Genomic DNA, 12,405 nt, shown 5'->3' with positions numbered 1-12,405 from the left:
CCCTTGCAAAAGTCTTAGAGTCCTGAGAGTAACTAATATCCATCCATGCATCTGAATCCTGGTCCAACTGTTCACCGGCCACACTATCGATGTCAGGGATGAAACATAGTTTCCGACACGACTCGCACCAGTCCACAATCTCACCCTTTCCCCAGTCCAGGACCGGATTGTGTCTCTGTAGCCAGGGAAGACCCAACACAATGGGCTGCACCGCTGAGGGAAGGACATATAGAAAGATGTCCTCCCGGTGATCGCCAATCTGTAAGCTCACAGGAATGGTTTGAGTGTTTACATAGCCTTGAATACTCCCATACACTGAAAAGAGCGGGATGGTCTTCGGTAGTTCTTGTGTTGGAATGTTAAGCTGCTGGACCAGAGACGCGGTTATAAAGCTTCCACCCACCCCGGAGTCCAGGAAGACCTCAGTATGCTCTTGCCGGTGACCTAGGTCGAGCACTGCTGGCATTAAAAACTGGGTACGCAGAAGGTTAGAAGATTGGCTTATGACTGTGCCTGCAGTCAGACCTGGCCCCAAGGATCCGGGTTTCTGTGGACAATTGACCACGTAGTGTCCCGTCTCACCACAATACAGGCAGAGGTTAAGGGTCCGACGTCTCTGTTTCTCTTGAATCGTGAGTGGGGTATGGCCTAATTGCATGGGTTCCGCTGGTGGTTGAGGGGGTACCTCCCGCAGACGAGGAGTCAGTGGTAACACTGGAGGGCTAGTGGTCTTAATGCCTATCTTCTCTATGGAACGCCATTCTCAGCCACGCTCCTGGAAACGAATATCAATCATAGTACAGATCTTGATTAGCTCATCCAACCTGGTGGGCAGTTCACGTCCAGCCAGCTCATCTTTAATCTGCGGTGCCAATCCCTGCCAAAAGGTTGCGATTAGACTCTCATTGTTCCAAGCTAACTCAGAAACCAAGGTGCGGAACTGGATCGCATAGTCCCCCAGGGTCTGTGTACCTTGCTTGAGTCTCAAGAGTGCAGCAGTAGTGGAAGTAACCTTCCCTGGTTCTTCAAAAACTCGTCTAAATTGCTCCAAAAACCTCTGGAGATCATGAAGCACCGGATCGTCCTTCTCCCACAGAGGGGACGCCCACACCAATGCTTGACCAGACAACAGAGACATAATGTAAGCTATTCGAGTTCTCTCCAAGGGAAAATCTTGGGACTGGAGCTCAAAGATTATTTCACACTGATTGAGAAAACCTCTACAGTCTTTGGGGTTGCCGTCATATCTTGGGGGTGACTTAAGACGGATACCTGACGTGCCAGGAACCATAGCAGGTCCAGAGGCTGCTAGGGGCGGTGCCCCCGGTCCCGGATACTGGCCCTGCACTAATCTTTCTAATTGTTCCATCTGGCGGCCCACCTCCCAGGTGAGTCCCTCTACACGTGGGCTCAATTCATCAAAATGTTTGCAGCAGTGAGCAACCTGTCCCCACAGCTCCCTAAGACCGGGTGACTCCTCCGAGCTCAAGGCCTTGCAAACTGTCACGTTTACACAGCAGGTAACTAGGTTTGTGAGCCCTTGGACCACTGCTGAGGAGCGGCAGTGGCAGGAGAATCACCCAAACACCAGACAAGGCAGACCGGAACTGAAACACAGTGGATCGGGGCGAGGCTTCACCTACACTTAGCTACCCTTCACCCAGAGTTAAGCTCCGGGCTGCAGGCAGCCGGCAGGACTTACCGGACAGGACAGGAAGGCCGGACTGCAGGACACAGCAGCAGGCAGACAGACAGCAGGAAACACTAGAAACCCACTGGGTTCCAGGGACACGGCAGGCAAACGAATAGTCCAGAAACAATCCAGGTCTAGGCAGGCGGCAAGCAGAAGAATAGTCCAGTAACAATCCGAGTCTAGGCAGGCGGCAAGCAGGAGAATAGTCCAGTAACAATCCGGGTCTAGGCAGGCGGCAAGCAGAAGAAAAGTCCAGAAGCCAAGCAGAGACAAAGTCACGAAAGAGTAAAAGCACAAAGGTACTGCAACAACTCACACCAAAGGAACACCTCTGAAGAACACTGTTGCAAGGCAACTAGGAACCTTGCCAGGTGATTAATAAAGGCAGGTCACAAGGGAGTTCACCAGGTGTGGGTGCTGCTTGGTTCCAAAAAACTCCCACAACAATCTGGAGAGCTGGAAGATCCAGACCGGACCATCATATCTTCTGGAAAACGGGAACCGGTAAACCATCAATTTGCAGCATTCACCAGGTCTAGACCCTGGGGACCGACTGGACTGCGAGCCAGGGACCTGGCCACAACCGTGACACACCCTTAAGAGAAAAATTACATTGGCTTCCACTCAAGGAACATATTGCAATCAAGGTCTGTTACCTGATTCATAAAATTATCTATGAAGATGCCCCAGTCTACATATCACATCTTATTGACCTACCACTCAGGAATATTAAAAGATCTTCACGTACATTCCTAAATATCCACTTTCCGATTCGTTTTAAATTTACTACTTTATAGCTTCATTGCATGCCCCCTAGTCCTAGTATTTTTGGAAAGCGTAAACAGACGCTTCACATCTACCTTTTCAGCTCCACTCATTATTTTATAGACCTCTATCATATCTCCTCTCAGTTGCCTTTCTCCAAGCTGAAGAGCCCTAGCCGCTTTAGCCTTTCCTCATAGGGAAGTCGACCCATTCCCTTTATCATTTTCATCGCCCTTCTCCGTACCTTTTCTAATTCCACTATATCTTTCTTGAGATGCGGCGACCAGAATGGAACACAATATTTGAGATGCGGTCGCACTATGGAGCGATACAAAGGCATTATAACGTCCTCATTTTTATTTTCCATTCCTTTCCTAATAATACCTAACATTCTATTTGCTTTCTTAACCACAGCAACACACTGAGCAGAATTCTGTAATATAAACAGGTGTAAACAGGTATAAAATCAAACATTACATTAATTAAAATAAGAACATTTATATAAAATGAAAAATCTACCAAAAACTGTACTTTGACCTAAATACATAAATATTAGTCAAAGCTACTGTAAAATAAATACATGTACAGTGATAACCCAATTATGTGAATAAACATTCTCTGACACTAACTAGAAGCTTGGCAATTTAGCAAGTTATTAAAGACTGCTTATACTTGTGATTTTATCATATTTCCATATTCAATTACGTGTGTTATCATTGAAAAAAATATATTTGTTATAATTTCACTGCCAGTGCAAATTAATTCTGTATCTGATTCACTAAGCTCATTGTGTGTTTTTGACGCACGCCCAGGCCCCCTTTTACCTCAGCAGGTAAAATGGAGTTCTTTCTTGCTGCGTGGCCATTTCGGGGGGTGGAGCTCTTACCACCACCCATTCAGGTGGTGGTAAGAGCTCCCATGCTAACCCGGAAATGAAGCGCGTTGGGGTAGGAACTACCACTGGGCTGCTGCGGTAGTCCAGCGATACTTCTGTTTTAGTGAGATGTGACAGTAATGTCATGCATAATGTTGTGCTAAGTATTGTAAACTTTTTCTTGAACTTTTCTTGTCTGTACTCTAGGGAGATACAGGTGATCCAGGTTTTATTGGGTTTCAAGTAAGTATGATTTTTATCCAGCATGAATTTATCAAATCAAAGTTAAGATGGTGTGAGTGAGAGCTGGATATGGAGCTCCACAGACACAGCCACACAAAGGTTTAAAAGCAGAGCAGAATTCTTTATTAACATTCAACATGGTATGCTGAATCCTTTTCATTTCACAGGCATGATAAATTGAAAATAAAGTCTCTTGACAGTCACTAAAAATCTTCAGACCCCACAGTCCCAATGTGCACTAGTTCAACTTCAGTATTAAATAAACCTAGCCCTGGCTCTGGCCAGGCTCCAAAAGGATCAGGACTTCCACAAGGTTTCCAAAGTGAATCTTTTCCTACCTTAGGCCCAGATGCACAAAGGTCCCCATTAAGAGTCCGTCTGTATTTCCAAATCGCTAAAATTTACCGATTTGGAAATACAGAGGGATTCCCAAAGCAAATCGCATGCAAATGATTTGGTCGCTCCTTTTGCGATCAGCTTATTTGCATGCGATGGGGGGGGGGGGAAGCCAGTCAGCCAGCTGAGTATACACAGAACAGCCAGTCGCTAAGCGTGGCTGCTCTGTGCCTGCTACAGACGTCTTTCCTACATGCAGACAAGCTGCATGTATGAAAGCAGGTAGCCTTTTTTTTTTGTTTTGTTTTGTTCTGTTTCTCCTAGTGTCCCAATGATCCGGCAGCTGGTAGAGTTGTTGCGCTTCCTTATGTTGTTATGGGTGGAAAAAGTGCTGTCACCCCTGGCTTCTCCTCGCTCCTTGCTCCTCCGACCAGAGCTTCCATGCCCGCCCATAAAGCTTCCTGGGGAGCTGTCGCAATGCAGCTTCCCTTACAGGAAGGAGTGGAGAGAGAGCCGAGAAAGAGAAGCTTGGAGCAAGAATCTCCAGAGAACAGCTGGCTGAACTTCCTCAATCCCATTGTTCATCCCCCCACATCCTTTGCTTGCGGGTCAAAAATGAAGTGCTCTTTTTAGACCTGCAAGCTGCTGGCTATTGGGAAGAGAACTGGCAGATCAGCTTCCTTGCACCAGCAGCAACACTAGCAACAGACGGGCTGTAGCTCACAATAGCCCCAGCCAGGCATAACCGAGAGCTCCAGACCTCCCATTGGATTTTCCACGGTAAAGGTAGGGACTGCTTCTATGCATCGGGTCGGAAAACGGCTCTGCATTGCCTTGCATGCACATTTGTATAGTAATTAGCTTTGCATTCCATTTTCATTAGCTGCTACCATGATAGGAAAAGAGCTCGGAGAACCCTTTTGTGTATGTCTTGTTGTACTCCTTGCTGTGTATGTCTTGTTGTACTCCTTGCTCGCTAAACTGGCTGGAACTGGTATAAAAACCACATTGATGGCTTGTTAGGTTCTTTCTTCTGCTACTTTGCACATAGGTTGTGAAAGTGTATGGTAGAGGGCTGCTCCTGTCTTCCCTGAGCCTCCCTGACTTGTTTCTACTCTGGAGTTTTATCTGGCCTGACTGAACCACACCCTCCCTGCTGAGCCCTTGAGAGCTAGGTTTCTTAATGTGACCTTGTGAGGGAGTTTGATTCAAAGGAACCACTAGCTTCCTATATACTCCATTACATGAGGGTTCTACTCTTACCGCACAACAGTACCCCAGGGGCTTTTAAATTTGGACTTCAAACCTTTGTGTATCCAAATTAAGCATTCTGCCTGGCAGCTAAAGGAACTGCTTCTCCTTGCTAAATTAGTAAGAGATTCCTATCCACTCACTCTCCTCCTCATGTTACCTTATTGGAAATATGGTAAGTGCATTCTCCAAGTACAGGCAGGCCATAATAAACTTACACGTGGGTAATGTCATCCACGGAACCCAGTGGGAAAAACACTGCCTAAGAGTTTGAGGCAGCGCTCCCACCGTGCTTGAGCAGGTGCCTTCCTGCCTGAGTTGCAAGCAAGCACGGGACCACAGTCTTTTTTCATCCGCGGTGAAGAGAGGTCATGTTCTCTTCAGCACGTTGTTTTTTTATCATCTGGTGCCTTCCCTTGTGGGGATTTTTAGCTTTGTTCCTCATAATTTTATTTTTGTACCAAGTATACCATTCTGACTCTGAAGGCCAACTTAGGCCTGAGCACTGGCTGGGTAACATTGAGATTTTTTCAGGTGAGCTTACCCCTTTTTTTTCCCTCCATGTCATCTAAAGTTCCTAGTGGTTTTAAGCATTATGCCCTGTGCAATAGGACCATCTGTGGGGCTGACACCCATTCCTGATGTATCTAGTGTTTGGGGCCAGACCACAAGTTTCTAAACTGTGTTCTTTGTTTACTAATGCAGAAAAGAACCCAGAATCCAGAGAGGCTCAAAAAGAGAAGATTTCTGGAGCCTTGTCCGAATTGTCAATGTCGACATAAGTATTGGCGTCTGCACCAGCATCGGAAGCATTGGTCCCGATGGATACTAGACCCGTCTCAGACATTGGGAGTGAATGCTCTTCAAATGGATCTCCACCTGCTTCGGCGCTGGCCACTGCTAAGGGCCAGTCAGCAATGGACCCAACAACGAGGAGGCATGTGGATAAGACTATGTCCTTGTAGGCATTGAGGGATGTCGATGCTCAACATCAGGTGAAGGCCAAGAAGCACAAGCATCAATTCCCCTTGATGCACGGTGCCAGGAGCTCTGGGGCATCGAAGACATCGATACCTGAGAAGCATCATCACCAGGAGGAGCACTTCTCCTCTATTGAAGACGTGCCTTCACAGCTGGGACCTATTTTCCGACCCGGCACCCCAGCCTTTACCAGTGTCAGCCCTTGATGAACGAATCCGGGCCATGATCCAAGAGCACTTGGCGGGACTTCTAAAGGCGCATAGTTCATCAGCACAAGGGGTGCTTGTGCCAACTTTGATGCTACCACTCCCTGCCTTGTAGGGCCCTTAGCCTGTTTTGCAGTCAGTGATGACAGTGCTGCTTGGGGCATCAGTGTCAACACCTGCCCATGTAGTTACCCCCTTGACATCTGTGAAGGAAGCGTTGCCATAGTCCAGAGGTGAACCTGCATCTCGGTGCCATTCCAGACATGGACATGGTTCTTCTCGTACGAGGCAGGCACAGACTCAACCCTCCCATCTTGACTCCGATTCAGACTGTTCATGGGAATCTGATGATGATCCAAGGTACTTCTCAGAGGACTCCTATGGAATTCCATCAGACCCCACCCTTCCAGAGGAGAGATGTAAATCTACACCTGATAGTCTCTTTTTTTCTGCTTTTGTATAGGAGATGGTGACTGCCCTCCCTATTAAGTTAGAATTGGAGGACAAGCCCAGGGCTGAGTTGTTCGAGTTTCTGGGTTGCTATTCACCTCCTAGTGTCCCTTTTCACAGAATCCTTCAAGATCTTCAGATGAAGAATTGGAAGTCAGCTCTGTCTGTCCCAGTTATGCCCACAAAAATTGACACCATGTATCAGATTCAAAGTACACCTGGGTTTAACAGGCCACAATTGCATCATCACTCATTAGTGGTTGAATTTGCGCTCAGGTGGCCAGGAGCTCCAGGGACTTTGCTTCAGCTCCCCCAGGCAGAGAAGCCCAGACACTGGATTTGTTTGGGTGTAAGATATATCAGGCCTTGATGCTTATATCTCATATTCAATCATACGAGCTCTACACGAGCCTGGATGTTCTCTGTACACGAGAATTTGCTTCCTTGAATCTCCTGAAGAGTGTCATCAAGGTTTTGTTGGCTTCCAGGAAAGATTCTACTAAGAGGTGTTATACTTTTAAATGGAGGAGGTTTGCTGTTTGATGTGAGAGCAAGGCCATAGATCCTTTTTCCTGCTTGAATACCTACTACACCTCTCTGGGTCTGGTTGTAGGACCAACACTATAACTACTACTACTACTACTTAACATTTCTAGAGCGCTACTAGGGTTACGCAGCACTGTACAAGATTCACCTCTGTGCAATAGTGCTTGTCATCATGCAGGTAAGCGTAAGCCCATCTCTGAACAGCCTCTAGTTGTTCAATTCATGTGAATTTACTTTTAACAAAGCCCCCTGTCAAATCTCTGCTGGTGTCATGGGACCTCAATGTTGTCCTTACCCAGCTGTCCTCTGGATTCCTGTCCTCTGAAGTATTTGACCTAGAAGGTCTTGTTTTGGGGGGCAGTTACTTCAGCTTGCAGGGTCAGTGAGCTTCAGGCCTAGTAGTGGATCCACCTTACACAAAATTTCATCACAACAGAGTAGTTCTCTGCACCCACCCTAAGTTCCTTCCTAAAATGGTGTCAGAGTTCCATCTTAACCAGTCAGTCATCCTGCCAACATTCTTTCCCAAACCACATTACCCATCCTGGTGAAAACACAGTGCACACGTTAGACTGCAAGCAAAAATTGGCCTTTTACTTGGAGCGGACTAGGCCCTATAGACAGTCCACTCAATATTTAGTTTCTTTTGATCCCAACAGAATGGGGGTAGCCATCAGTAAACACACTCTTTCAAATTGGCTGGTAGACTGCATCTCTTTTACTTATATCCAGGCTAGGCTGACTCTAGAGGGTCATGTCAAGGCTCCTGTTAGAGCCATGGCTGCATCTGTAGCCCACTTGAGATCAGCCTTGAAGAGATTTGCAAGGCTGCAACATGGTCTTCAGTTTACAGGGACATAGCCAGACCTCGCTGTGGGAGGAGGCCAGAGTCTGAGGTGGGGGTGGGGCAATTTTGGTATGCCTCCCCACCGCTGACCCCCCCCCCCCCCGGCCGCCTCAACGCCCTGCTGCTCCCCACCCCACCACCCTGCCGCTCCCCACCCACTGCTGCAGCAAATATCTTGGCTGGTGGGGATCCCCAACCCCCACCAGCTGAAGCCTTCTCCAGCGCCAATATCCGGCACCACCACATTGCCTGCCCTGCTCTCTTTTCCCCCTCACATCCTGTTCGCTCCTTTTAGTGAAACTGCTCAATTTCACTAAAAAGAGTGGGCAGGATGTGAGGGGGAAGAAAGAGCAAGGCAGGCAACGTGGTGGTGCCGGAGACCAGCACTGGAGAAGGCTTCAGCTGGCAGGGGTTGGGGATCCCTACCAGCAAAACCAGGGGCCCAGGCCCCCGTGGCCCCACATAGCTACGCCATTGGTTTACACATTCACATCCCACTGCTGCCTTGAGCAGGATACCTGATGTGAAAGCCGGTTTAGTCAGACAGTCCTGCTTTATTCTATTCCAGGCTGCATCCTCACAACCAGTATGTATATAGTTTTAGGTGAATTAACTTTTTGGTCTTGCCGTTGCGAGTCCCTATTGTCCTCATGTAGTTGTTTTCAGTAAGCCTGGGAGCTAGGGATTCCCACATGTTAGACTATTATGGCCTGTTTGTCCTCAGAGAAAGCAAAGTTACTTTCTTGTAGCAGGTGTTCTCCAAGGACAGCAGGCCAATTAGTCTTACATACCCTCCTACCTCCCATAGGAGTTGGATTTATTATTAGCTATGTTATACTTTGTCCTGTGTTCACGACTCGGGCAGGAAGGCACCTGTGCATGCGCAGTGGGAGCGCTGCCTCAAACTCTTAAAGCGTTTTCCGCACCAGGCTCTGTGGATGACATCACCCACATGTGGACTAGTTGACATGCTCCTAGGAGAACACCTGCTACAGATAAGTAACTTTGCTTTTATGTATGGTTAATTTCTGTCCAGTTGAGGTTTATTACCACTCAGTGCCACCATATGTGAGAGTAGTATTCCTCTTGCTTTGTTCCACACTACTGCAATCTGTTTTTCCTATATTTTAACCTGCTAATGTTTCACTTCAAAGGGAAGACCTTTTTCACTGAGCTAAAGTGTAAGATCCCCTCTCTCAGGTAGTAGATGATCTATATCTGTTTTATTATGCTTATTTATTTCCCACCTTTTATTCCTTCAGACTATGACAGCAATAATTCTGTCTTTGGTTTTGATGTTGTTGTTTACTTTTCAAAAGTATTTTATTGAACATGCATGAGAAGCAATACAATGTAATCATAAAATGTTCCATAAATCGACTTCTCAGATGCAAAAGTTACATCAGATTGATAAAGAAATAAACTCATGATCTTCATACAGAATATTTAGTTTCAGTTATTGAGATTATGTTATTATGTTTGAAGGTAACAGAATATAATATCATACAGAAGAAAAACTGCATTTTGGGGGACTGTAGATTTAGCAATGGTTTTCAGAAGCAGCCAGACTTGTAGATTTCTGGATGAGGTCTATACCATGTATAAATTCACAAAAAAGATCTCAGCATCAGTACTACTGTTTTGATCAGCAACAATTTCTGGCATGGTTACATTTGAACAAATAATTGTATTCATTTTTACAGGGACCCCAAGGTGTTCCTGGTTTTCAAGGCGCTATTGGTCCAGTTGGTACTCCAGGAAGACCTGTAAGTTTGTCTTTAGTTTATTTCACTTTCTTCCTAACTTGACACATGGAAATAAAGGTCAATAAATGACAAAATGTAAGCTACTACCTTTTTATTGGACTCAATACAAAAAGCTAGTCAAGAAATGTATTACATTAGTCCAATAGCAAGTTTACCATCTTGACCGAAGCACCCATTCTTTCTTTCTTTTTTAAAATGTGATTATTTCACCTTAAAAAAACATGTTTTAACAACCTATGTTGTAAAAACACAAATTAACATACATAGACAGTCATGGATATGCAGACAAACTATTATTCAATAACACATGGTCCAAAAAAAGCCAAGGCCAGCTGCAGATCCCCATAGGTCAAATAGTCTCAACATTATAATCAGAAAATATTTGCGACAGAAGAAATAATTTCAGTCCTAGTCTAAACTCCTGACAAGATGATGCCAAATGTAGACCAGAAGGAAAACAATTCCAAAGTGATGGTGCAAAATAAACAAATGCAGAGCACTGAGTAACCTCTAGATTTGTGGGGGCTAATTCTCCAACAGTGCGACCCTATATTTGCACCTAGAAGGTGCCTGATAGGTGCTTATTCTATAAAGAAAAGTCAGCACCTACTTTCCTGTATAGAATAATAGTGTTAGCGGGTATGTATGCTTGTGTATGGTTAGGCACAAGCGCTTATGCCTATCCACACACATAGAGCTGGCTTAAGTGTGTGCTTCTGAGTGCCCATGATAAGCAGTTACTTCCTGCTGTATTGTGTGAGCAGTAATTTAGTCCAGCTTGTGACTGCAGCCACTCTTCCGTAGTGTATCATCTTTACTCCTAGTGGCTTTTCTTCTTCGGAGGCATCCTCCTCACTCTCAACCCAGCTTGAGTCCTTGTCTACCTGCAGTCATTTCATGATTGTCTTTACAATCTATGCCTGAATGGATCAGCCAGGATGTAACCTTTCCTTCCAATCAAGGGCTGCCATCAGTGACCTCTCTGTGACTTGAGCTTGGGGGCTCTGTTCCTATTAGTCCCTTTGCCTTGTCCTCAGGCCTTATGGGTGCCCTTTCTTCCCTTTCTTGACCCTGCAGGACCAGACACTCCATCTTGCCTTGACAGCATGTGGTCTCTCTCTCTCTCTCTCTCTCTCTCTCTCTCTCTCTCTCTCTCTTATCTCCTTCTACAAGTGAACTCGCTTTTCATCCTATTGCACAAACTCAGCATCCTACTTCTGAAACTACTTTAATTTATCTACCAAATGTCTTTACCTCAGCAATAAACAATTTTAGTTTCAGAACTCTACTTTCTCCACCTGGCAGTAGTGTTCACACTCCCTCAAAATAAAACCATTTTTTAGTGTGCAATTAACCTGCACACATTTGGCAGTTACTGCAGGATGTCAGATTGCGTCCCACAGTACCTCATTTTGAACAGCTTTAGTCTACATTAGCGCCTAATGCAGCTCAGTCAAAGGGCCCCAACATTAGGTGCATTCAAGCAGTATGCAGCCAACCTTATACATGCATCAGATATACTGTTACCATATGTCCACTTTTAAGAGGACATGTCCTCCTTTTGGACTTCTTCAGATATGTCTTCCAGGTTTTTGAATTTTGTAGGAAAATGGCCTATTTTTCTTTTATGTACCTATGACCAACACACCCACATAATGAGAGAAGCCATCTCTGGCCTGTTAGTCAGTCTGGACACATGGGGGGCGCTAGAAAGAAAGAAAGAAAGAGAAAAGCATTGCTGACAGTGTTGCCAGGTGGGCGGTTTTACCGCCCAATTAGGCGGTTTTCCGCGACCCGCCATGGGAAATTTTTGCCCGCGGCAGGTTGCGGTTTTTTGGGCTTCTTTTTTGTCTTTTGGGCGGTTTTTTGGGCGGTTTTTTCGGCCGCGGGGGGTGGGGTTAGTGACGTTTTGGGCAGGGCCGATGATGGCGGGGGCGGGGCCAATGACGGCGGGGGCGGGGTTGATGACGGCGGGGGTGATGATGCGGGGGTGGGGGTGTCAGGGGCGGGGTTTGAGTTTGGGTGGGTTTTGGGCTGGGTTTAGGCTGGTTTGGGTGGGAAAAAAATTTTCCACCTGGCAACCCTGATTGCTGATCTCCTCTCTGTTTCTCTGCTGATTGACTCTGTCAATGGAATTTTGTTTGTGCAGCACAACTCTAAGCATATGTCATGCAAAGACTTTCACACGTATCTCAGAAACCAGCCAAAGTTGTTGAGGTGATATCCACTCTTCTGATAAGTACACTTGGGCTCAGACTCGGTCAAACTCAAATCTGGAAGTTTTTGAAAAGCAGATTATCTACTGCTGTACTGTAAGGCAGGCACTGTTTGATGTGTGTTCATTAACTAAAAGCCATTTACACTTTTGCTGTGATTAAACATTTCTTTAGCAAAGGTAGCAACTATTTTTATTTTTTGTGTCCTCTTTTCTGTCTCTGCAAATATGG

At 45.9% G+C, this 12,405-nt stretch overlaps 1 protein-coding gene across 1 annotated transcript in view; it reads left to right on the top strand.

Annotated features, from left to right (window-relative positions):
- The window catches only part of COL4A2 (collagen type IV alpha 2 chain), a 440,984-nt gene that overhangs the window by 252,697 nt on the left and 175,882 nt on the right, over nt 1–12,405 (top strand). The window contains exons 9-10 of the mRNA XM_030201563.1: nt 3,540–3,575; nt 9,896–9,958. Of these exons, the coding sequence (XP_030057423.1) occupies nt 3,540–3,575; nt 9,896–9,958 (99 nt within the window). The remainder of the gene's footprint in view (nt 1–3,539; nt 3,576–9,895; nt 9,959–12,405) is intronic.

The sequence above is a fragment of the Microcaecilia unicolor genome, chromosome 4 (genome assembly GCF_901765095.1).
Source record: "Microcaecilia unicolor chromosome 4, aMicUni1.1, whole genome shotgun sequence".
Taxonomy (NCBI): Eukaryota; Metazoa; Chordata; class Amphibia; order Gymnophiona; family Siphonopidae; genus Microcaecilia; species Microcaecilia unicolor.
The sequence above is the reverse complement of the archived record's forward strand: the minus strand, read 5'-3'. Positions and strand labels throughout refer to the sequence as shown.